General features: G+C 38.7%; 1 protein-coding gene across 5 annotated transcripts in view; it reads right to left on the bottom strand.

Annotated features, from left to right (window-relative positions):
* INTU (inturned planar cell polarity protein) overlaps positions 1-21652 on the bottom strand; it is an 84217-nt gene extending 62565 nt beyond the window's left edge. The window contains exons 1-3 of one of the 5 annotated variants that reach the window (XM_082462140.1): positions 19558-21651; positions 19198-19460; positions 9700-11905 (exon numbers count right to left, since the gene is read on the bottom strand). In XM_082462140.1, coding sequence (XP_082318266.1) covers positions 9700-9848 — 149 coding nt within the window. In that variant the 5' untranslated portion in view covers positions 9849-11905; positions 19198-19460; positions 19558-21651. Of the gene's footprint in view, positions 1-679; positions 11906-19197 lie in introns of those variants that run through there. The other 4 variants (XM_082462141.1, XM_082462143.1, XM_082462144.1 and 1 more) reach the window with 4 other exon arrangements.
* Between the last annotated feature and the right edge of the window lie 5735 nt (positions 21653-27387).

Below are 27387 nucleotides of genomic sequence, written 5' to 3'. Positions count from 1 at the left end.
AGGGGGCTGTTTCCGTAGTCCAAGCAAAGATGATAACTAAGGCAATTGTAGAGGAAATGGAAAGTAGGAAAAACATTTGAGAAATGCTTGAAAATCACCAGGACGTTGAGACTGATTAGATGCAACGATGAGGGAGAGGAAAGAACTGGTGTTGACTAGATTTCTAGTTGGTGACTGTACTTTCATGCACACATAAGCACAGACTCATTTTATATAAATGGGCACGTAATTATCATACATGTCATCCTCCCTTCCTACCTTTCACTGACATGTTAAAAATCTGTGTTCTAAACAACAAGGTCCTACTGTATAGCACAGGGAACTACTGATATATTCAATATCCTGGGATAAAGCATAATGGAAAAGAATATGAAAAACAATATAGATATATATGTATAACTGAATCACTTTGCTGTATACCAAAAACAAACATTGTAAATCAACTATACTTCAATAAAAAAAATTTTTTTTAATCTGTGTTCTTATAATCATATAAAACATATATAGGGTTATTTGTTACTGTTTGTTTTGAAAAAGTGAGTGGAATCTACACACACACACACACACACGCACACACACACACCCCTTTATCATTTAACACTAAAAAAACAATTTAAAAACCTCTAATGGCTACATTAAGGGATGTAGCATGAGGGATGTAGCACATTTGGTCACTCACCTACTGATAAGCGTTGTGTTCACTTTTTTTCTTTTTTCTTTTTTTTTGCCAAGCAGAAGTACCAGCACGAGTATTGCCCCTATGGACAACAATACAGTAACCATTCTTTTATGTAGGGGTATAGATAGATAGATAGATAGATAGGTAGGTAGGTAGGTGTCTTTACCCTAAGACTATACCAATTCACATTTCCACCAGCAATGAATGAGATCCACTTTCTTAAGCTCTATATTTAAAAAATATTTCACTTTAAGCAGAAAAAATTTTTTGAAAAAGGGAGAAATTAAAAGAACGGAGATAAGAGACAGGAATAAAGACAAGGAAATGAACATAGGAAACTGAAAAAGAAGACAAAACATATAGTAAAAAGAAAATGACCTGAGAGGTCACAGACCTTGGTTCAAACACTGTTCTACTGAGATTTTCACTTTTCTAAGCTTTAGGTTTCCTCTTCCAGAAAACAGATTATAGCTACCTCACAGGGCCGTTATCAACAGCAAATAAAATAATGTGCCTGGCATGGTAAAGGCCAAATAAATGACAGTTCCCATCCTCTTGCACCACAGTCAGAACTGGAGAGAAACTTACACCTTTATTAGATATAGCTCCTGTACTTCTGCACTTTTCCAACCCCTAGCAATAAATGAAGATGCCTCCAATGATCTCTATTTACTAGATTCCAGGCTAAGTGCTGGTAACGTATGAACCAAAACTAGATACTGCCTTTAAGGCCACAGTTCAGGATTCCCAAAAGGTTCCTTATTCCTACCATAGGTGATTACTTCCTATTTAGAAAAACATCAAGAGCATAACTGATTAACATATCAGAAAGTTTAATAGAGTTGGAAAGACTGTACTCTCAAACTAGTTCTATTAGAATGGAGGGGGTGTATTAAAAACAACAATAAAACAAAACTGCCAACTTTTCATTGTAACTATTTATTAATAATGAAATTAATAGTATATATAGACACTCTTCACTCCAGGAGATGGAGCTTAATCTTCCCTCCTCTTTAGTGTAGACTGGACTCAGTGACATGCTTTCAAAGGACAGAGTATGGAAAGTGAAAAACAGCAACTTCACAGTGAAGAAACCTGGCAGACATCACCTTAACCAAGTGATCAAGGTTATGAAAAACAAGGAAGGACTGAGAAACTACTGCAGACCAGAGGAGACTTAAGGAGACGTGATGACTAAATGCCATATGATACCCTGGATTGGATCCAGGAACAGAAAAAGGACATAAGTAGGGGAATGGTGAAATCTGAATAAAGTCTAGAGTTTAGTTAATAGTACTATACTAATGTTAATTTCTTAGTTTTGAAAAATGTACCCTATTTGTTTAAAAGGTTAACATCAGAGAAAAACTGGGTGAAGAATTTACAGGAATTCTCTGTACTATCTTTTCAACTTTCTGTAAATCTAAATTTATTCCAAAATAAAATATTTTTTAAAGTTTTTTTAAAATTAATTAATTATTTATTTTTGGCTGCATTGGGTCTTCATTGCTTCTTGTGGGCTTTCTCTAGTTGCGGCGAGCAGGGGCTACTCTTCGTTGCAGTGCACAGGCTTCTCCTTGTGGTGGCTTCTCCTGTTACGGAGCATGGGCTCTAGGCATGCGAGCTTCAGTAGTTGTGGCACGCGGGCTCAGTAGTTGTGGCGCACGGGCTTAGTTGCTCTGCCACATGTGGGATCTTCCCGGACCAGGGCTCAAACCCTTGTTCCCTGCATTGGCAGGCGGATTCTTAACCACTGCACCTCCAGGGAAGTCTAAAATATTTATTTTTAAAAAGGAATTAAATCTAGCAGTTTTAATTAAGATTTTTATAATACATGGGTTACATTAATCAATATTAATATAAATATTCTTTCATTTTTTTCTGAGAGCCTATGGTGCAAGCTGCAAAGCTGTCATTGTGCAAATGTCTTTCAATGAGATTTTTATTTTGTTCATTCTACTTTGCTCTAAACAGAAATAACTGTGTATTTATAGTCTGCCTGCAAAGTTTGACGGCACTCTAATTGGTTTCAAGGCCCTAAATGATGTGGCAAATGTGAGCAGAGTCCTTACCAAAGAAAAACTTGCTAATTTGCAAATAAGCAAGTTCACTTACATAAGCTCTAACAGTATATTAAAGAAAATGAACTTCAGATAATGCTTTTAAGTTTCTCAATTACTCAAGTGTTTCAAAATTCTATGTTGATACTAAATCTTTTTTTCGTCTTCTAAGTTATTGAATCTCTCAGGTCCTTAGTTGCGTTAATGTCATCATTTTTCACCAAATGAAGCGGTATCACAATTTCCTTGGCCACCACAAGAAAAAACATTAACAAAATAGCCAGCCCTCATGGCACATTTCCTTAAGGAAAACAGACTTTTGCTACTACTTCAAACCTGTTATAATACTTTTTTTTTCTTTTTTTTCGTTTTAGTGGGGAAAGCACAATGTGCTTTACCAAAATGGCCAACACATGTAGTTACATAGTTATATAGTGCTAACAGGTACAGCAGGACAATCCTAGGTACACAGACAAACCACACAAAATAAAAACACCATGACAAATTATCATGGATTCTATCTGGGGCTTGTTCAGTAAGTACGGGTCTGCCTAATGCTTTTCTGTGTTTTCATTTCTGTGTTCTGTCTACCAGCAATATCTGATTTTCATCCCCGAAGTCTTTTGATTGTTTTCTAAAAGGAAACCATGATTTTAAGGGTTAAAATCTATGCTAGCTGTTACAGCAGCTTGAGGAGGTGGGGAACCTGGTGGGAGCTGATGCTGCTGCTTCTAGCCCAGCCAGTAACCACTGGAACAAATGTGGAGCACGTCAGAGAAGAAGGGATCAGCCAGTGAACTACTAACTGTGTAGTCATTGCATGAAATAAATTTTTACATCAGGAACACATCTCCACTAGAACTATGCTAATAATGACCCCATTCCCTACCCCAGCCCTTCCGCTAAACAGGGCATGTCTACACATCACTAAGTTAAGGATACACTCTAACTCTGGTAGAACTGAAATCAAAGACCAGCAAATCATTTTTTGATAGGGCTTTATTGTGCTTTTAAAGATGTCAGGTGGACAGAGAGCTCATCACCTAGCTGAAATGCAAGTGACAAAAGTGAGGAATGAAAACTGCTATAGGAGAAAAACTGTTATTGGAGAAATTAAGTCTAAGAGGGATCAAATAAGGTCCTAGGAGAAGGTGGCACTTAAATGAAAACTTGAATGATTGTGACAAGCAGAGATAGGAAGAAAACGTGTTTCAAACAGAGAACAAAGTATCGATACGTATAAGTGTAGGTATGAAAGAACATGTTAGGAATGAGAATGGGTGAATATTTCAGTGTAGTAGTATTATGAACTGAATGTTTATGTTCCCCCAGAATTTATATGTTGAAACATTTCCATCCAATGGGATGGTGTTAGGAGGTGGGGCCATTGGGAAGTAATTAGAATTGTATGAGGTCATAAGGGTGCAGCCCTCACAAACGGGGTTAGTGCCCTATAAGAGACACAGGGAACTTGCTTCTCCTCTCTGCTGTGTGAAAATACAATGAGAACTTGCAGTCTGCAACCTGGAAGAGGGTCCTTACCAGAACCTGACCATGCTGATATCCTGATCTTGGACTTCCAGTCTCCAGAACTGTGAGAAATACATTTCTATGGTTTATAAGCCACTCAGTCTAGGATTTTTTTTTTTTTTTGTGGCCACACCACACATCTCGTGGGATCTTAGTTCCCCAACTACGGATCGAACCCATGCCCCCTGCAGTGGAAGTGCAGAGTCCTAACCACTGGACAGACAGGGAATTAATTCCCTTGGATGTTTTTTAAATAGCGGCCAGAGCTTAGACAAATAGGAATACAGGTGACTTAAAGGAAGATCATCAAAGATGAGATCAGATAGGCTAGGGACAGATCTAAAAGAGCTTAAAAAAGCATCCTAAGGCATCTGGAGTTTATTTGGGAGGCCATCAAGCTTTTGAGTAGAAAAATGATTTAAAAGACTTTTCTTTTTTTAGAGCAGTTTCAGGTTCACAGCAAAACTGAGCAGAAGGTAGAGTGACTTCCCATATACTCCTTGTCCCCCCACTTGCATGGCCTCCTCCATTATCAACATCCCTCACCAGAGTGGTACATTTGTTACAATTGATGAACCTACATTGACACAACATAATCACCTCAAATCCACAACTTACATACAGTTTACTCTCATGGTGTACAATCTATGGGTTTGGACAAATGTATAATGACATGTATCATCCACCATTATAGTATAATTATAGTATCATACAGATACATACAGTATCTGTATAGTATTATACAGATACTATATGATATTATAGTATCATATAGTATCATACAGTTCCACTGCTCTAAGACAATTGTCCTAATATTTTAAATTTTGAAATAAGTCAAAATAGATGAAGGCCCATCAAGTTTCCCAGTACCAGGAGGATAGTTTTCATGTTAAAGAAAAGCATGTCTTTTCTAGGTCATCTACACAAAGACTTCATTTCCAAAGAGGTAGAAATGCTTACACATTCAGCCTTTATTTTCTCTTTAAGTACTTGCCCCTTAGTATATAGGAGTCTTGAGACATCTTGTAAAACAGTAAGTTATAACCAAGAATTCTCCTAATTCTGAATCCCTCAAGACCAGAGAAAACTTGATGAAATGAAAATATTAACACTTTCAGGTTGTCTGACTCCTACTCTTAATCTAGTACTTATTACACTGTACCAGGATGCCTCTCATAATAATCTGTTGAAAAAACTATTCCGACACTGCAAATGTGCTATGAATACTAACAGAATTAGTCTCATTTTCAAAAGTCTCAGTTATTTCAGGCTACATTATAAAGACATTCCATTGTAATTGAAGTGGTTGAATTCTCGGAATAATACAGTCATCTGCAAACAAACCTGAAGTATTACTGTTAGTTTTTAAATCTCGGCCTTCTCCTCCTGATCACAGGGATGACCTGGTTAAGCACGTGGATATCTACTTCATTTTAGTTAGCTTTGCTGGTAATGTTCATGCGTGTGTTTAATCCTATTTTTGATCCAAACTGCCACATTATATCTTTTTGTAGTAGGTTCTCTAAGAGAAAAATGATTTTAGAAAGCAAACTCTGGCAGCTGTATGGGAGAAAGACTGAAAACAGGAGAAATTAGAGGCACCCAGACCAGTTAGACTACTGGTGTATGGGAGACGCAAGCCCTTTAAGTAAGGCAGTGCCTGTTACAAGCAGGAGGAGGTGGTGGGGTGGATATCAGAAAAGCAAGTCAACAGGACTGGAGACTTACTAGATCTGAGGACCTGAGTAAGAAAAGAGTGAGGTCAGCAAATGAGATGGGCAACACTAGAGGAGAAACAAGGCAGATAATGAATTCTCTTCAAACATGCTGAGCTGGAAGCATACAGAGATGCTGGCAGAGAATTACCATGTCTCATCATAAACCTAGTTACATACTATTTGACTTTTTAATCTATATAATTTGATAAAAGAAAAATTAAATTAAAAGGAAAAAGTCAAGGTTCAGAGCAGGAGAGAAAAAGGAAAATATTATACTAAATTGATATTAATATATTGCACCACAACTTTGAATGAAATATTTTTATTCTTCGAGTAGCACATTCCCAAGTTAAAACCCAAGAAAAAGATAAATTTTGATATATGCATGGAATCCAGTTCAGAAATAACAAGGTAAGAACTACACCTAGGCAACAACATGAATGAGTCTCAAAATAATTATGCTGAATAATCACACACACAAAAAAATTATGCTGAATCCTATTTAGAAATAAAAAGGAAATCCTATTCAGAAATAAATGGAATCCTATTCAGAAATAAATCCTATTCAGAAATAAAAAGGAACAAACAACATATAGGCAACAAAATGAATCGTCTCAAAATAGTTACGCTGATCAAAAGAAGCCAGACAAAAATGGGAGTCCATACTATATAACTCCATTTTTATAAAACTCTAGAAAACACAAACTCAGCTATCATTACAGAAAGCAGATTAGTGGTTATAAAGAGTGAGGCAGGCATGAGTAATATGAGGGAGGCACATGGGGAAACTTTTGGACAAGATGGATATGTTCATTATCTTGACAGATGTATACATGTCAAAACTTAACCATACACTTCAAATATGTACAGTTTATTATATGTCAATTATACTTCAGTAAAGCTGTTAAAAAATCCCAGAAAAAAAAATTTAAAGGGCATATTTTCCTTCTTCTCCAGTCATTCTTCTTATTGTCAGTGGAAGCTCCTTAGCATTTTATAGCTAAATTCTCTTTCTAAAGTATCCTTTTTCCGCCTCCATCAGTCAAGGCTTTAAAACTCACAATAAACAATTCACTTCGAAAAATCAAAAATCTAAGTCATAAAACGGATGACTTTGGCCAACATGAACCAATGTGGCTTCAATGAGTTGGGTAAATGTAAACCAAAGCAAAGAAAGCATGGCATTATTGCAAGTAAATGTATGATTTCTGTTATTTCAACATTGAAACTAGTCGGGACTTCCCTAGTGGTGCCGTGGATAAGACTCCGTTCTCCCAATGCAGGGGGCCCGGGTTCGATCCCTGGTCAAGGAACTAGATCCCTCATGCATGCCACAACAAGAGTTTGCATGCCACAACTAGAGAGCCTGCGCACCGCAAGTAAGGAGCCCGAGAGCCGCAACTAAGGAGCCCACCTGCCTCAACTAAGACCCGGTGCAACCAAATAAGTAAATAAATAATTTTTTGTTTTTTTTAATATTGAAACTAGTCAACGGTTTCCTCAACCCAACCCACTCTCCAGTATTACCTCTGAAACTTCCTCAGGAACTTGCCAACATGCCAGGTTAAGATGTACCGCACCAATCTAAAAATTTCCTCTTGTAAGTCTTAAACAAACCTATTAAAAGTACTATACCAGAATGTACCCTAAAGACATTTTATCTAAAAAATGATAAACTTATTAATTCTATATTGACAATCACTTGCAGCTCAAACTGGTTTTCAGTTTCAAAGCATGCAAGAAACAATGATAATTTCCAGAAAGAATATGCAGAAATTAACTAGAACCCTGAAAGTTCAGGATACTTTATGTGAATCAATAAGTAGCATAACTTCTTTAATAACCTCCATGTAGGCAATGAAAGACAACAGGCAATTCATATCTCTTAGCTCTGATGAGAAAGCTTAGGTTCGCATCCCTATACCTTGGATCCACATGTTCCAGTGTCCTGTCCATGCTGGGAAGCCCATCTTTTGCATTGGTGATGTTGCAGCTTAGGGAAGTAAATACCATAAGGAAGAAACAGAACAGACGCCTACCTGGTCAGTGTATATCAACTCTCATGTCCTAAACACCAAGAAGCGACAGCCATAAAATCTGAATCTTGGTAGGACTTGAAATATAGACCAGCCAAACAGTTTACAATCGAGATCTCCTGTACTTTTATTATTAGGATGATAAAGACACTGGAATATGTGGAGTGATCAGTGAATGACTGATATAGAAAGTTTAATGCCCATTTTTTAAAAAACTAAAATATTATATATATATGTGTGTGTATATATATATATGTGTATATATATATATGCACACATGTATTCCAAGTCACAAAATGCTTTGAAATAAGTTTTCTAACACGAGTTCTCAGTTTGCTTATTTCCTAGAAAAAAGGACTAGCTCATTTATTCACTCATCAAAATCAATGCACCCCATTTGAAATCAGGTCTCTTAAATTTCTCCACTGACAACATTTGGCTGTGTGATCATGGGAATATAATAGATTCTCTCTGGGTTAAAAATGTGTGATTCTGAGATGTAGAGAAACCAAGAATTTGAATCTCACACTGTCTATGGCTCCCATAGCAAGACCAAATAAGGTTCTACATAATCCATACTTCCTTCCAGCAGCCTTGCTTGATAGCCATGAATTTTGTAATTATTTTTTAAATGACCACAGTAGAATATTGTACAAAGTATTTGATCCTTAAATTTGTTCAAGTCTTCCAGAATATAATCTGTCCTCATTAAGCCTCTAGAATATAATTAAGCAGCCATTAGTGATGGTTTTCTCCCTTGTGCTTTTAAAGATAATGATAAAAATGTTTTACATACCTATGGGTGAAGATAATTGCCAAGTAACTGATACTCCTAAATACACATGAAATACTTGTAACTGTTATTTCTAAATACACATAAAATGTCATCCTAAAAATGACTATATATGGCAGTCACTGATTGATGTTTTGGCACCAGAACCTTTTCAATGCTAGTCATTTCAAGCTACCGCTAATTACTTTAATTGACTTTTCTAATCCATAGCAGTAAGGGATAAATTCCTTCAAAACTGAAGTAGCATTGGGTACTGTGAATAAAAATAACTTTTTCATTATTTTTAGGGATAAGAAAAATAGAAAATAACACTTAGGTATTCTGTATTTAAAAATTACATTATAACATAAAATAGAAAACAAGAAAACCATGAGAATGTATAGGAAAATACAGCAGAAACACCCCCAAAAATGCTAAGAGAGGTTGTTCTCGATGGCGAGGCTAGGGTGGATTTTCTTTCTTTTGAATAGCTATTCATTTTTATAACCGGAAAAAGCTACATAATTTAAATAGTTGACATAAAACGTGGAGGGTGTCACTTCACTCTAAACACTGAGGTTAAAGTCACAAAGATCATGACACCAAAGCAAGAAGACACTGCGACAGAAGAGAATTTTATGAACACTCTAACAGATAGATACACTCTCATATATTACAGAACCCACCACAAAGAAGAGAACCTCAGCCTCTGAAAATCACAAAAACCTAAAGCAACAAAGAATGGCACAGTCATTTCGGCTCACATTATCACACAATTGAAACGTGGTGCAAATAAACCCCACTTAATCTCTACCACGCCAACACTCTCGAATTCCCCCCAGCCCACGTGTACACTCTCGAGGCAGAAGGAATGGATTTAATTGTCCCTCTTCGAGAACCTTACTCATAATCGGTACTCGTAGAGGAGTATGAACCCGAGTCGCTGACCGGACCTTCAGGATCACAATCCGCATCTTCTTCTTGTGAGGAAGGGTCTCCAGGGAGTCCCTCTGGGCTCTGACGTGAACCGCACAACGCCGGAGACGCCATCATTAGGGACGCAGCAGCTACAAGTAGGGTAATTCAAATCTCGCAGCTACGGCTTGCCGGGGCCGCCATCGTGCCTCCGCTCGGGAACGGGTAGGGGACACGTGACCACCAATCCTCAGCTTCAATTGGTGGCAGCTCAGGTTGCCAGGGAGACGAGGAAGCTTCCCTGAGAGAACCGAGACGACTGAAAGGAGCCAATGAACTTGAATTTCCAGGAGGGTATCCGGGAGGAATGGAAGAAGCTGAATCTTAACCACTTCCGCTCTCCTAAACACACTCCTTTGGAGCAGCGTAACTTATTAAAACTGGCGGAGGCCCACTGTTTTGTTTTCTTGCGGTTTGCACTTTGTTTCTACGCTGAACAGCTCTCCAAAACCTTAGAGGCGCTCCGCCTGAGTTTCCTTTGGGGTAAAAGAAGCTACCCTTTACCTCTCCATACCCGCGAGGAATGGACGCTTTTAAGCAATGCCTTCTAGGTGTTAATGTAAATACGCGCCATTGTTTCTTTGGTTTTCTTATTGTTTCGCAGTGGCAAACATTTTAACAGTTCTCCCAAGCAGATGTTGTAGAGGTGCTTCAAATTGGTGCCCATATTGTGAAATCTCCTGCGTGTTCATTTTCTAACTGAAAATTTTATAATTTGATGAAGTGCTCTCATCACTGAAGTTGGAAGTGTAAACAGGTAAAATTTACCTGTCATTTGCGAATACCTACATCAAATATTTTTTGTAAGTACAAAATAATAGCTAGCATTTATTGAGATTCAGCCATTGTTCTAATTACTTGTTCTATTCATATGTATATAAATATATATGAACTAAATATCCCTATACTAAAATAAGGAAACTGAAACTTAGAGAGTTTATTCATCTTGTTAATGGTCACATGGCTAGCAGGCATCAAAGCCAACGGAGAACTGAACTTAAGTCATTAACCACTAGATTATATTTACTCCTCAGGACCCAGTAATTCAACTATTAGAGATCTATTCTAAGAAAATAAGGGATATAAATAAAATTTATAAAATTTGTAAAAGTGAAAAGCTGAAAGCAATCTAAATATTCAACAATAGGGGAAAAGTTAAATACACCTTTATATATAAAGTATGATGAATATTATGATGTGAATAGAAATGTTTTCAAAGAGTAATGCATGGGGAACTGTTCCTATTGTAGCAGGTAAGAGAAGGATATAATGTTATTTTATGATCTCAATGGATGGGTGCTGGGGATTCAACTTAAACTACATGGGTAGATGGTAGAGACTGAAAGGTGAATAGGCAGTTTATAACATATTGTGTCCTATGATAAATACAGAGTTCTACTGGAATACCCAAAGGGAAACAAACTAGGGCATGTGGGGCCACAGCAGATTTCTTAGAGGAAGGCTTAACTTATCTTGTTATTAAGGGATATTATGTTCCAAACAGAGAAGAGTAGTGAAGATGAGTCTCCCCATGGCCCAGAGAGATATATGCATGAAGAACTCAAAAGAACCTGAGCAGTAGCCATCAAATATTTAAACTTTCAAGCTGCAATTTAGTTTCATTTGTCACATTAAACTATGTATATTTGAATATCCTAAGTTTTATGGTTTTATTTGTATTAATTTCTAAATTTGCTTTTTTATAACTGTAAACTAGCGATTGAATTTTATTTTGTAGTTTATTTGTATTAATTTATAAAATTGTTTTTATCTTATATAAGAGCTATAAAGCACAGAGCTTATGCCTGTTTATTTAAAATTATAATAAAGTTTGTCATCCCTGGAAATCCATCTGCAAGAGTCTTTCCTGAAAAGAGAGGTCCATATACCACTCAAATTGGAGAACAGGGGACTAGTTCATAAATGGTAAAGGAGGTTCTTGAGGTGGCAGGAGGATATGGCACCCTAGGAACAGATGGAGGGCTATGACCTTGCTTAACACCTCTTCCCTGAAGCTGGTACCCAAAGGAGGGTGCAGGTGTGGATGCTGACTTGCCAGTTTCACTCAGGAAGCTGAGGCAGTCTCCATGGGATGGTGTTCATTTTCTCTGGTAAGTAGAAGGCAACCTTGCCAGCTAAAAGTGATGGAGAAAGTAATGGGGTCAGAAGCCTGAAGACAGTGGAACCAGGAAGGAAGAGAAACAAATATTTCCATCAGTACTGAGGTCCAAAAAAAAAAAGATGTATTACTTTTAAAATCAGAGATACTATTATTTTAAAAGGTGGAATCACTAATAGTTATGTTTCATGTTAAAACATACATACTTATTCTCACCACAATCCCTAAGATTCCATTCTAAAATTAAAATGCTTTAGGCACCTCTTTAATACTTAGCCTTTCATCATTTTAAAAGCAACTTATTGGAAGTAAAAAAAGAAAAAAGACATTTTAAATTTTAACAAAACTCCACATTTCCTTACTATAAATAACACTTCATTTTTTTCTATAAGTATCTAATAATTTCATACCCTGCTCATAAGTCTCAATGCTGCCCCATTAAACAGAGAATAAAATCCAAACTGTGTAGTCTCTTAAAAAAACTTTCCAATTCTACAAATAATTGAGCACCAACTAGGAATCAGAGACCTTATTTCCTGCTATGCATTAATTAAGTTAATCAAGTGTGTCCAACTTGCTAATCAAAATATCTTACCTGAGGTGCTTGTTAAACATACAGACTTGAGGGTCCTGCCCCACTTCAACAGGATCAGAATCTCCAGAGGAGGGGCCTGGAAATCTCTAGTTTAAAAAGTAACCCCAGTGATCCTCAAAGGCAAACTTGGGAAACACTGCCCTTAGCCTTACCTCAGTTCTATGCTTCATACCTAATAAGTCCCACTGACCATTTCGCAAACAGGCTGGAACCCACTCCCATCTCCTGGTTTTGAGCCTGGAAGGCAGACCTCTTCCTGCCTCAGCACCCATCATGGGTATAATCTTGAGCAAACAACCTCTGCAAGCTTCACTTTTCCTACCTGCGACTTAGGATATTGGTACCTCTTTCACGGGACTGTTTGGAATCTAGTGAGTTAATGCACGTAAAATACCTAGCACACAAAGTGTCAAAAAACATTAGCTATTCTGTGGATCATTTACTCACACAGTTCCCTGTCTGTGGAATGCTGCTTATCCAAAACACTACATTTTCCTTCAAGTCCCAATTCAAGCTGTACCTTTTCCAAGGAGTCTTCCCAGACTCTTCTCCTACCTTATACTAAGAATTCCTCTTTCCACCTTCCCCTCATAACATATCCCATAAAGTTCAGGTATAATTAACTGCCTGTCTGCCTAGTATCTAAACTATTTAGGAATGTGTCTATCTTTGCTACCAAATGACAACTCCTAGAAGACATGACTGTTGTTTTTTTTTTTTTTCAGTCTTTGATCTTACACAAAGTTGAACCAGAGCAAGAAGTGCCACATAAAAGTATATCTTTTAAGAAATGTCCTTGGGACTTCCCTGGTGGTCCAGGGGTTAAGAATCTGCTCTTCTACTGCAGGGGGCTCCAGTTTGATCCCTGGTCGGAGAACTAAGATGCCGCATGCTGTGCAGTGCGGCCAAAAAAAAAAAAATGTCCTTTCACACTAGATAAATCTCTGAGTTATGTTGACTTTATTTCCGTATGTTTAATGAACAAAATTCCTCCCCTGCCCCCAGAAAAAGTTACACCTTTGCTTGATCTTTCACAAAAGAAGAAATAATAGCAATCATTTTAAATTCTTTTAAACAGGGCTTCTCTCACTTTGGCCTCTTGCAGCCTTCCAATTTTTTTTGGAGTTTATTTATTTATTTATTTATTTATTTTTGGCTGTGTTGGGTCTTCGTTTCTGTGCGAGGGCTTTCTCTAGTTGCGGCAAGCGGGGGCCACTCTTCATCGCGGTGCGCGGGCCTCTCACTATCGTGGCCTCTCTTGTTGCGGAGCACAGGCTCCAGATGCGCAGGCTCAGTAGTTGTGGCTCACGGGCCCAGTTGCTCCGCGGCATGTGGGATCTTCCCAGACCAGGGCTCGAACCCATGTACCCTGCATTGGCAGGCGGATTCTCAACCACTGTGCCACCAGGGAAGCCCCATTTTAAATTCTTAATTAAATTTTCAGGGTATGGTAATCTGATTTCCAGATTTCTAACTTTATATATTATGTTTATACTAATTAAATTAATATTTGATACCCTTAGATATACTGGAGAGGATGAAGAAAGGAAAAGAATAAAATGCCATTTTCAGGGGCTTTATAAGAATACTGACTGTCTGTTTCATAATTATCAATTGCAGGAAGACTTAAAAGATTTAGACCGGGGTGTATATGTATATATATATAATTTTTTTTTTTTTTTTGGCTGCACAGCACGGCTTATAGGATCTCAGTTCCCTGACCAGGGATTGAACTCTGGGCCACAACAGTGAAAGTCCAGAATCCTAACCATTAGGCCACCAGGAAACTTCCAGGCCAGGGTATATTCTTATTTTCTATTTTCCACTACACAGACGGCCAGCCGTCTTCTGAGGCCCAGATATGTTTAGTTTAATATATATGAGACATAAGGTCCTTATTTCCATTGATTACCATCTCAATTAGGCACACAATACAATTCTGACATAAAATACACCAGATAAGAACATAATTAAATATTTAGTATCTTTAGCAGGTTCAAGAGCTCTTTCCTAAATAGTAATATAAGCTAGCAATGAGAACCAAACGAAAACAGGGCCACAGGAGATCATGTCCATTAAAAAAAATTTAGTTGCAAGGTAAAAAAATTCATGTAACAGAGTTTTGTTAGGAACTAATTCATATCGCCTTAATTGTGCACATGGAAATAATAATTCATGAACTATGTAGTAATACTGACAACTGCAGTCACTTTAAAATCATGAATAATTAACTTGGTAGACTCAGCAAAATAGCATTTTAAAAACAGACTTCATAATGTGGAATTTTTCAAATTTGGGATAGAGTCATAATATATAAGAATAACATTTCGGCAATCTTATGTTTATAGAATTGCGTTATGATTGAAAATTCTCGTTTTCCTATATAAAAATTGAATTACCCGTAAAAATGTATGGAACTTGTTCCAAGATCATGCATGCTGCATTTGAACAATAACGGAATATAGATGAGAATCCAAAAGCAAACATAAAAGTAACTAAAGTAGATGGCACAAAGTTTAAGCCCCAAACCCAATTCATTTACTCTTATTTATCCTCATTGTATATTTTCATTTACAAGTTCTAACAAATTTGGTAAACTGTTCTACTGCCATAGATCAGTAGCTGCCAACCAAAAGGAAGGAAGGCCTCCTTAAAACAGGAATACAGGGCTTCCCTGGTGGTGCAGTGGTTGAGAATCCGCCTGCCAATGCAGGGGACACGGGTTCGAGCCCTGGTCTGGGAAGATCCCACACGCCGCGGAGCAACTGGGCCCGTGAGCCACAACTACTGAGCCTGCGCATCTGGAGCCTGTGCTCCGCAACAAGAGAGGCCACGATAGTGAGAGGCCCGCGCACCGCGATGAAGAGTGGCCCCCGCTTGCCGCAACTAGAGAAAGCCCTCGCACAGAAACAAAGATCCAACGCAGCCAAAAATAAATAAATAAATAAATTTTAAAAATTAAAAAACAAAAAACAGGAATACACAGCAGCAAAAATTGTTGATGCCTGACAATCTGCTGATGAAGAAAGAAGTAGGACACACATGAGATTTACAAAAACCATAGTTTATAAATGAGTGTCAAGTGCCCTCAGAAGCACCTAAAAAAACCCTACTATGTTTGTCAAACTCTAATTTGATAACCACTATGAAAATGCTTGATAATCCATAAGTGCCAGGCATTCCCCAGAGGAGCCAGGTTCTCATCCTGATTCTGTCACTAATAACCAAGCGACCAAGTGACTGGGAACAAGATCAGTTTCTTCATCTGAAGACAGCAATAATAGTCCCTACCTACTATACAGGCTTGCTAAGAACCAACTGAGATAACCTTTGAAATCTAATGTCTTACACGTTAGGAAACAGAGCAGTGTGTGATATATACTATATTTTCAAAAAGCTTTTATTATTTATTTTAGATTTTACTTTTTGAGTTTAAAAGGATATTTTATTCATCAGGAATATTATCTAATGGGGCACACCTTTACCCCTGAGAATTTTGGATATTTGAGGTATTTAAAATATGCTTACTTTACGGTTGCCAAAAGCATGAAATTTAGGTCATCAAACATTTTCAGAGACTTGCCTTTAGCTCACTTTCTCTGCTGGCTTAGGCGTCAAAATGTCGGCACTCTAGCCTGGACCAGAGCCACACGTTAGCCTTTAGGCTCTGGGCAAAAGTCACTTAGCTGAATCTTCTCAGAGCCTTTAGGAATAGCTGTCTTTTTGGGTTTTGTTTTAATTTTTTTAGGACAGTTGTAAATATAATCCCTTCTGTTTCACAGAACTTTACTTCTATAGAGCACTTAAATATCACCTGAAGTTCACACCGCCATCCTTCAATATCCCTTTATATTATAGAATGAACAGGAAAATATAGACAAGTTAAGTCTTGCCAAATCCCACAACTATTACAGTATGCAACGGAATAGGACTCCAAGGGAATGATTCAATTGCAGTAACCTTGTGCACAAATTTTTGAAAAATCTTTGCAAAATTCTAATGAGTGCTAATATGATTATTTGGGTACTTCCTATAATCAAGAGTGACACAAATATTTGTTGATTTACTTAAGTAAAAATAACTGGGAAATGCAATACTGAAGTTTTCCCTGACTCAGACAACCTATATGTTAACTTTTTTATCAAGAAGTAGGATAGCTGAATATTTTTAGCTGAGCTATTGTTATTTTAATATTGACATATTTTGACGCTAACACCTCATGCAGAGAAAAATTTGCAACTTTGCTTCAGTTTTGGTTTGGCTGAAGTATCTTTTTCAAGAGCACAGCAATTTAATGCTTTACATTTTGAAAACCATATTTACAATGGAAAATATACAAGTAATTAAAAAATAAACACTCAGAAGGATTATCCTTTAAAAGTAAGATGTAAAAATAGAATAGTCTGCTATTCTCTCTTGTCTATAAATGTTCTGTGGCTCAAGGCTACCGGTCTCTTTAATGTAATTGACAAAATTTTGTGGATATCTTACAAGGGATGTTTTAAAGGAAAAACATGAAAATGTTGTAAAACTGGCATAAAAAAAATAGGCCATGCACTGGTCTAGAGCCTGAGAACTATGATGAGTAGGTGAGTGTAGTTTAAAGGTTATCTGTTTTCTCTAATTTCTATTACATTATGTCTGAACAAATCTTTACATATATGAGCAAAAGGCATTTGATTAAATATGAACTTGTGTGAAAATCTATCTTAATGAAATGAAACAGAAACCTCTATAGATGTTTCCAATTTTTTAATAAGTGTGTTTGAAAACATTAAACAGTAAATAACCACTGACAAAAATAATGCATTGCAAAAGCAAAAAGATTTTCACATATTGTTAAAAATAGAGAATTGTAGCCATCATACTGACAAAGACACTTAAGTTTCAGATTCCATTGGTTCCCATAGCATGTGGGCGCAGTTATTTGTAATTCAGATAAAGTAGCTTTTCATATACTGAGCAGGTTTATTCCAGAAACACTCCACTGCTTACTTCTGAAATAATCATTTCAGTTTTGAAGACTGTAGTTTAAACATATTCTTTTGTCCTGGTTCATTCAGACAGGTTTGTGCTTTGGATCTGAAACCCTGCAGGGTTAATCAGTTTGGAATTCTTTGGCACCTGACATTTAAAACATGAAGAAATTCTGTTGCATCAGGGTTTTAAGCATTTAAAACAAACACCCCTCCCAGCTTTATCAAAGTCATGCTGTGAATGAGTTTCTAGTTAATAAATTGGGGGATTATTCATGGACTGTAATTTTTTCAAATGCAGGGAGAACTGTCTTTGGGAATTTAGCAGAATCCCCTTTTAGCTGCTCATTTGATAATATTTTATTGTATACGGCAGGGACTCTCTTGGGGAGAGAGGGGAAGGAAACCAACTGTGGAAAATTGCAGGTTTCAGAAGACAGTTTTTAAATTGAAGAGACCGGATTTCTTCCTTGCACACTTCCAACAGAACAGGATTGTATAAACCTTTAAATGTCATTCTTTACTAAGTTCATTTTTTCTATTTACGTACTAAGCCATTTTTTCCATTTATGCCTTTATTTCCTCAGAATCGAATACCATGTCTGATACTTTTAAATCCATAAGCATTACCCAATTTTCTCATTTCCAACCTTATCTTTGGCTAACAGAATAAGTAAAACAGGATACTATTTATTTATAGGCTAAAAATGTTGAATATTGCTTTTTTCCTTCAAAATACTGTTTTTTCTTCAAATACAGAAATGTCTTTCTTCTCTATTCACACTTCTAAGAGAACAGGATTTCTACAGCTCATATGGTTTTGTACAAAGACTTAAAAGAGTCACTTGAAACGCTTACAGATGAGAGAACTCACATAAGCCTCCCCCTGACAGATATTTACCAAGCGCCACTTACTCTTTCTCACTACAAATGTATTCAAGAGATACTTTTGACATATTTCTAAGCGAGTTTTTCCCAGATCACGTATTATGAAGGCCAGGCTCTCTTAGAGTCAAAGCAGCATTAAACTGCCTGGCGTTTCAACCATCCTCTCTTAATCTTAAAATGGAAATAGAATTTGCTCTCCTTGTGGATTCTTAGTTCTTTTTCTTCCATAAACCTCTAACCGTTACCATGGGCTTTAATATTTGTTAGTCTATTTTCCATAAAGTATAAGGTTCGACAGAATAAATTAATACAGTAGCAGTTTACGGCAAGTTGGGATTCTCATCCGAGAGGCACTCCTAAATCTCTTTTGTGTAGTTACGTGTGTGGATGCGCACGCGTGACTGTACGTGAGTGTGTGCTCGGGGCGGGGGGGTGGATAGAATTTAGGTTTGTTAAAAAGTGCCTCCTTCTAATTCCACTCACAGCCCAAATCCAAACAAACCTCTCAGCTCATTTTCCTGGAGAAAGTCTAGAGATGTTTAAAAAACAGCTTTGCTTAATTGTTGTATCTCTTCTAGAGAAGGTGGTGTTCTCTGCAGTGGGGTGGGTAACCTCGTCCCGCGCGGGGCCAGCCTCGGAGCGACCAGAGCGGGTGAATCCCGAGCGTCCGATTCTGGAAAGGGCGGAGGGCAGGTCCCGACTCCCCTCCCGCGGCGAGCACCGCCCCAAGGAGAATCCCACACGAGACTTTCGCCGCAAGATGCCCGAAAGAAAGGTCGCCCCTCCCCTCGCCCTCATCCCCGGGAACGGAGGGCTGTCTTTTCGCGGATCCCCCGGCCCAGCACTGACCTGTGGAAGAGGACGCGCTGCACAGAGTCCAGGTCCTCCAGGTTCCGGGCGGCAGGTTTGGGGAGGCTGGACCTGCCCACCTGAAACATGCCCACTTGAGACTCGGCGGCAAGGGCGCGCAACAGGTAACCGGCGCAGAGCACGGCGAGGTCTCGCCCCCGGCGCCCGTGGCGCCGCCCGCTTCCGGCACGGCTCGGGCCGCCGCCGGGAAACCGAGAGCTGAAGGAAAAGGCTGCCAGCTTCGGTCGCGCAGAGACCTGGGACTGAAGGGCGGCGGTGTCAGCGACCGCCCTCCCTCTCCTTCGCCCTCGGGCCGAGCCGCGCGGACCTCGGAAACCCCGCGGCCGGCGGCCCGGCTACCTTGGCGCCGCAGGACCGGGGCAGGTGGGCGCTCTGTTGGCCGCCCGGGGCTGGCCCAGTCCAGAGTGCCCCTCTTCCACGGCTGGGCGACCCCCGCCGGCCAGTCCAACTTGGTCGAGCGCTCAGCAGGGTCCTGGGGGCCCGCGGCGAGCCGTCGAGCGCCTCCAGCCGGGCCGCCCGAAGCCGCGCTCTTACGCCGCCTAGTGCTCTTCACTCTTCCCTCGGGGCTGCAGGGCTGTTCCAGGCGAGGGACACCGGTGTCCAGGAACCGCCCCCAGCAAAGGAAGCTACCACCTGCAGCCTGGAGGGCCACGAGCAAGAGTGGAGGGGGCACTGAGGGGCTCCGAGGCCCCGCCGCTCCGCGGAAGGCCAGGAAAAGGAGTAGGAGAGGCGAGTTGGGCGTCCGTTATTGGTGGGAACTTAAATGCTGACTAAAAAGGCCATTTACATTCATTCATGCAGGTAAACATATACGTATTGATTACTTGCTATGTGCCAAGCTGAGTTTTAGTCTTTGGAGATAACAACGATAAATAAGAAGTGGTGGCTGACCTGCCTAGTGTGGACCCTTTATTCTCGTTTGGGGCTCTATTTGCTTTAAAAATATACTTGACGCTAGAATATAACACAGGAGAAAATCTCGATGACCTTGGGTATGGTGATGACTTTTTAAATATGACACCAAAAAGCTCAGTCTACGAGAGAAATAATTGATAAACTGGATTTCATTAAAATTGAAAACTCCGCTGCGAAGATGCTTGATTATCTTGATGATAATGAGAAAACAAGCCACAGACGGGGAGAAAATAAATATATGCCAAAGACATTTGAAAAAAGACTGTTACCCAAAGTATACACAGAACTCTTAAAACTCAGTAAGAAAAGGAACAACCTGATTTTTTAAAATGGGCAAAAGACCTGAACAGACACCTCACCAAAGAAGATATTCAGATGGCCAACAAGATATGAAAGGAAGCTCCACATCATACGTCATTAGGGAATTGCAAATTAACACAAGGAGATACCACGACACATCCGTTAGAATGGCTGAAATCCAAACACTGGCAACACCATGCTGGTGAGGATGTGGAGATTCATTGCTGACGGGAATACAAAATGGTAAAGCCACTTTGGAAGACAGCTTGGCAGTTTCGTACAGAATTAAACATACTTTCACCATACAATCCAGCAGTCACATTCCTTGGTATTTACCAAATGAGTTGAAAATTTATGTTCACACAAAAGCCTGCACAAAGATGTTCATAGATGCTTTATTCATAATTGCCAAAACTGGGAAGCAACCAAGGTGTTCTTCTTCGGTAGGTGAATGGATAAATAAACTGTGTACATGCAGACAATGCAATATTATCTACTGCTAAAAATAAACGAGCTGTCAAGCCATGAAAAGACATAGAGGAACATTAAGTGAAAGAAGCCAATCTGAAAAGGTAACATAATTTATAATTCCAAATATACGGCATTCTGGAAAAGGCAAAACTATGCAGACAGTAAAAAGATCGGTGATTGCCTGAGGAGGGATTGAATAGGCAGAGCACAGAGGATTTTTAGGGCAGTGAAAAGTATTCTGTACGATACTCTAATGGTGGACAAATGGAGAGCAGACTGGAAAATGTAGTTTGAGTTGTAAGGTACTACTGGTTGTAGATGACAGATATAAAGAGTAATAAATTAATCTTAAAATGTAGGATTATTAGATGGGATTTAGCTATTCATTGTAGGATTTCCAAATGTCATTGTTGTGAGACATTTCTCTTGGGTCAGTTTCTTGAATCCTGGCTGCCAGTGTTCTGGGACCCAAGTGGGTGAAGAGGGTGATTAATGAGGGTCTCATCTCTTAATATGTACAGACTTTGACCTATCACTTTTTTTTTTTAAATAAATTTATTCATTTATTTATTTATTTTTGGCTGCGTTGGGTCTTCGTTGCTGTGTGCGGGCTTTTCTCTAGTTGCGGCGAGTGGGGGCTACTCTTTGTTGTGGTGCGTGGGCTTCTCATTGAGGCGGCTTCTCTCATTGCGGAGCACGGGCTCTAGGCACGCGGGCTTCAGTAGTTGTGGCTCGCGGGCTTAGGTGCTATGTGCGATCTTCCCGGACCAGGGCTCAAACCCGTGTCCCCTGCATTGGCAGGCGGATTCTCAACCACTGTGCCACCAGGGAAGCCCCTTACCTAACACTTCTGTTTTCAGTAAGGTACCTCACCACTGCCCTACACTCTGCCTGGTGTCCTTGAGTCCAAGAGTTTCAAGAAACTGAAAATATTTATATCTTTTGATTCAGAAATTAATCCCAAGGAAATGATAAAAAATGTAGATCATGATGTTTATCCCAGTATGTTATCATAGCAAATATATTAAAAGTATAAATATCCAAAATTAGTGTAATACTTAAGTAGGTTAAAGTCCATTCATACAGTGAACTAATATGTATTTATTAAAATGGAGTTTAAATAGAAAGCTTAATGGCATTCAGTTAGGAAACTGGATGCATATTCACCAAATCTTAAAAATGATTGCATCTGGAAGTAGAAATGAGTGATTTTTATCTTCTCCTGTTTCTTTTCTGTATTTTTTTTTCAAAATTTAAAACAATATATATTACTTTTAGCATCAGGATGTATTCAAATATAAATATGTAAAAAGAATAATTTGAAGTTGGCATTCTGCACATGAAAATTTTCAATTATTATCTATTATAGATTTCCCTTCTCAGATGTGCATAAGTGGTTTTGCAACATATTGTATCATTTAAGGATACATGGGTAGCCTGCTTTTTAAAGAAAGCCCATTACAAATCTTTTATATTACAGAAGTTATTTTGTAACTATTTCAGGTAATTACTACTTCGCCTTAAGTTTTCACTAATTTATCTTTTGTTTGAAATGATTAGATAACTTTTCCTTCTGACTTTAAATTTTGCCAAAACCCATGATATTTATTATAGATCACTATTCAGTTGTGTTTTCATAATAAATCTGGATTTTACATGTGTCATATTTTCTTAAACTGAGATATATCTATAGCTACTTGTTTGCCCTTAAAAGCAAAAAGCCTTTTCTGGCTGATGGAAGAAGAAGTTAGAGAAATCTGCATGAGAAAAACGTACAGGACATCACTGGTTTGGAGATGGAGAGAGCTATGTGAGAACGGCCTCTAAAAGCAGAAAGTGGTCCGTGACTGCCTGTCTGCAAAGAAATGGAGAGCTCAGTTCTGCAACTGCAAAAAGCTAAATTCTGCCAACAACCTGAACAAGCTTGGGGGAGTGTTTTTCCTCAGATCCTTCAGATAAGATCTTAGCCCCACTGAAGCATTGATTTTACCTTTATGAGACCCTAAGCAGAGAATCTAGTGGAGCCCTCCTGGACTTGTGACCTATGGTATGGTAAGCTAGTAAGTGGGTGTTGTTTAAGGCCGCTAAATTTGTGGTATTTTTTATGCAGGAACTGTTTGCATAATAGAAAACGAATACAGACGGTCTTCAAGGTTGGTTATGGGAAACTGTTTATGGAACCAGCTGGTCCTGTGGGTGGGAATATCTCTAACTGTGCTTGGCAGCTCTGATGCAGGCATGGTTTCCAAGACACCACATTCTTCTGGCCCTAAAGTCCTATTGCATTGTCTGGTGCCTCTTCCTTCTCACAGACTGCCCCAGGCACATAATAACTGCCTTCAAACATCCGAAAGGCCATCACGTAGAACAGAAGTTGCTTTACCCAGTACAGCTTCTGAGGTCAAAATTAGGACAAGTGGACTTTTTTATATGAAGGCAGATTTATACTTTATACCACACGTTGGGTTCCTTGGGAAACTGACTCTGAGATGGAGATTTCTATGTAGGAAGTTTATCAGGAAGTGCTGTTGGAATCAACAACTGTGGGGAGAGTGAAGGGAGCAGGATTGGGCAGAGTGAAAAGCTGAATGGTAATGCAGTCTCAACAAAGGCCTCAGCCAATCCCATGGGCTTGATATGGGATGATCCTGCAGAGCTGTCCTGAGTTGAGGCAAGAAGGAAAGGCCTTTGTATCTTCTTATCAATTCAACCTAGAAAAGAGGTGTAATGTTGGGCAAAGTGACTCTCTTCGGCTGAGGACAGTTCCTGGAGAGAGACTCAGCTGAAAGCCTCACCTGTCAACACACCCAGCAGGATGGGGAAGGGATGCCTCCCTCCTAAAAGGGACAGGGAGGGTGCGGCGAAGAGGGATTGGAGTGGTACATCATAGCATTTAACGCAATACAAAAGAAGACTCACTAGCGTGACGAGGCTCTCCGTCATTGAAGGGGTTTATCAGCGGAGGTTTCAGGACCTGGCAAGGATGCTGCACAGTGGAATCCAGTATTGAACAGAAAAATGAAGTGGAGTGTGAGTGTCTGGAGAATTTCCAAAACGCTTTTCCTTCTCTAACATTTCTGGTTGCTTCCGCACTGCTCTACCCTTGCAGCTTTGAGGTGGTGACCGTTTGTGGACTCTCTGCTTTAGGGAAAAGGTAACAGCATGAAAGCATGGAGTGGAGTCTTAATAATTCACTGCCCTTCACACATCAGACCTGATTCTGTCCTTCTACCTCCCAGGACAATACATATATAGGATGTCTAAATTTTTTTAAATTATAGAAGTATCTTGATCTAGTCTTTACACCTAGAGAGATAAGCCTTCAGTTTTCTTTCAGTTTCTTATCTTTTAGCGGGGTTCTTTTAGCCTAAAGGTAGATTGAAGATATTATCAATAATCTGGAGGATTTCATTTGTTAAGGGGCTCCTTTGCGAAGAATTGGAGGATCCACCATTGCACCAGCAAATGGAACCAAAAACAGACCTCGAACAGCCTTGACCACAAAAGACACCAGAGCGATGGGTTCCCCAGCAGGGGCAAGTTGTAATAAGTGGGAGGAGTGAGGGAGGCTGAGAGGATTGAGGAAGAGAAATAGGACTTCTGAGTACACACCAGCCTATGTAATATAGGTAGTAAATAAATGTTTTGTACCCTATGGACCCTAAATATGTTTAGGATTGAATTCTGGTAAGATTGTGTTCTTTCTGCTAATGATCTATACCTGTTTGTATGCTCTTCCAGACACTGAAGGGGCACAATGACAAGGTTATAACAATTTAGCACTTCTGACTTTTTCTCATGTATATTTATTTAACAATGATTTAATGAGTACTCTTAAATGCATTCCTGTGTTATCCTTAAAAGAGCTTTTCAAACCCTCTATCACTTGGTTCCTGTTCCATCTTCCTAACCAGTGGGGGCATCTTTGATTTTAAGCCTCGCATAAGGCCAGGGACCCTGGTCACTTCCTCAGGAATTCGCTCTCAGCTCTGACCCTCCAGGTTCTGCCCTGTGTCAGGCTCTTCCCACTGCTGTCCCACTGACACTTAACATGAGCATCTATACCCCCATGATCTGATATCTTATTGATACACCCTTGCCATTACCCAGGCCACTGAACCTACATTCAGGATTTTTCATCCTAATATTTAATAAATGTGTAGAGTGATGGATACATAGGTAAATAGATGATAGATAGATAGAATGATAGGCAGATAGGTGGATAAAGTTTTATTTGCCTGGATCTAAATTCTTTCTGTGTGTAAATCCTTAGAACAAAATAGGGGGAAGGGGCTCTTCCACCAACTCCTCTCCCTGGCATGTACCAGCTTCTTCAGGAGCTGGGATCAGTTGAGTGGCATAGAGACCACTGGTGACACCTCTAAATTTTTGAGCTGGAAGATACAACTCAGTCATAGAATACAGGAACGTGTTTTGAACACTCTCTTGGATTCTGTGTGATTGTGTGAGCTGCTGACAATAATGCAATTTAATAATGGACTGTATCACCTTCACTGAACCTTTGAGGGCATCACACAGATAAAAGTGAGGCAAGCCATAAGAATGTGTAAGAACCTGTGTGGGAGGTGGGAATAGACAGAAGAGCTACAAAGCCCCTGTGCCTTTGTTACGTACCTTTCAGTCTGACATGGTCCAAATATAAATAATGACATAATGCAGTGGTACAAATAAGGATGATGTGTCCACATAAATGAGCATTAAGGACATGAGATGAAACCTGAAAGGGAATAAGGCAATGGCTGCACAGAACGTCCGTGTTCTGACCTCAGTGGACTAAATGGAGTTTAGAACACTTAAACAGATGTCTTCTATAATGGAAAGACAGCACAATTTATTTAAGGTTATTACGTCTGGCTCATATTTATTTGGGGGACATATATGAATGAGGACATACAGAAATGATACATAATCTGTTTTATCATTCAAAAAGTCTTTCATGAGATTTCCAGTGTTACAATGGGATAAAGTGATGAGGAGGGTAGACTACTTAAAAGGTGTAAAGAATAGTATTAGAAACATAAAACAAAAAGTCTCTGGGAAGAGAATTGTGAACAGTAGGGGCCTCCAAAACCAAAGCTAGGGCTGGATAGGTTTAACAATTTATAAATAATGGAAAGCAGGCATGGGCGATGACATTTTTATACTTGAAGATATAACTTGTCACTAAACTATCTTGGGAATTCTAATTACTGTGGGATAAACTATAAGAAGAACTTGATAACTATATGAATAGACAAAAATAAGGCACATTTAATTTCAATAATGGAAAATACATGGGAAATTAATCCAAATTAGATTTATCTATGTGTATCAGTTACACATAGAGCCAGGAGAGGGGCCTAAAAGTCAATTAAGATATAATCTCAATGCATACAGTTTAGAAATTCAAGATTTTAAATAAAATGTTAATATTGGATACAAGATAAAGTTATTATCAACCTTAGGTCAAAGACATGGTGTTCTTGTAGCAGCATTCCACGTACAGTTTTTGATGATATTCTATGTTCAAATTATAAGGTAATCTGCAAATGTTTCCAAAGAGGAACTTTAAATGATCCTAAAGATGAGTGAGTTGAAAATCATTAGGATTAGGGATTGGGGTTTACAGTTTGGGATTAGGATTAGGATTATAGTTTGGAAAGAATGGCCAGGGAATGTGATTTATTAATTGTTTTTTGATTTTTTTATTTTGAAAAATGCCAAACCTACAGAAAAGTTGGAAGACCAGTACAATGAACACTCATAGGCTTTTCACTTAGAATTAATCAATTAGCATTTTTCCACATTCATACTCTCTGTTTTCCCAAATCATTTGAAAATAAGTTGCAGACAGATGTTGCTTTATTCCTAATACTTTAGGACATTTTCGTACATAACTTCAATACCATTATTGATATACCAACAAGTATTATCTATTAAAAAAAGTTATATTTTCAAATTTCCAAATTGTTCAATAATATTTCAATAGCTTTGTAAAAAAAAAAAAAGGAGCTAATCAATTATTATTTGTTGCATTTAGTTATCATGTCTCTTTAATATTTTATCTTGAACACACTATCAGTCTTTTTTGGCGGGGGTCTTGACTTTACATTTATGAAGAGTCCAAGTCAGTTGTTTTGTAGAATGGTCCACAATTTGGATTTATCTTAGTTTCCTCATGACTGATTTCAGATTAAGCATTTGATATGAATACTTATTGCTTTCAGTGCATGGCATTGGGAGGCTGATAATGTCAATTTGTCTCATCATTGCTGATGTAAAGTTTAAACATTTCGTTAAGGTGAAGCTTGTCAGATTTCTCCTCTATAAAAGTAACTCTTTCCATTTGCAATCAATAAACAATCTCTGTAGTGATGTCACGGTTGTATTCCCCAACAACTTTTTAACCAAGAGTTTTGGCATTCATTGATGATCTGTATTTATTTTCTCATTCTTTCATTGCTTCTTCACGTATTAGCTGGC

Source organism: Balaenoptera physalus, assembly GCF_965194825.1.
Source record: "Balaenoptera physalus genome assembly, chromosome: 5".
In the NCBI taxonomy this organism is placed as follows: Eukaryota; Metazoa; Chordata; class Mammalia; order Artiodactyla; family Balaenopteridae; genus Balaenoptera; species Balaenoptera physalus.
Note: the sequence above shows the minus strand (reverse complement) of the source record. Positions and strands in the feature narration are given on the sequence as shown.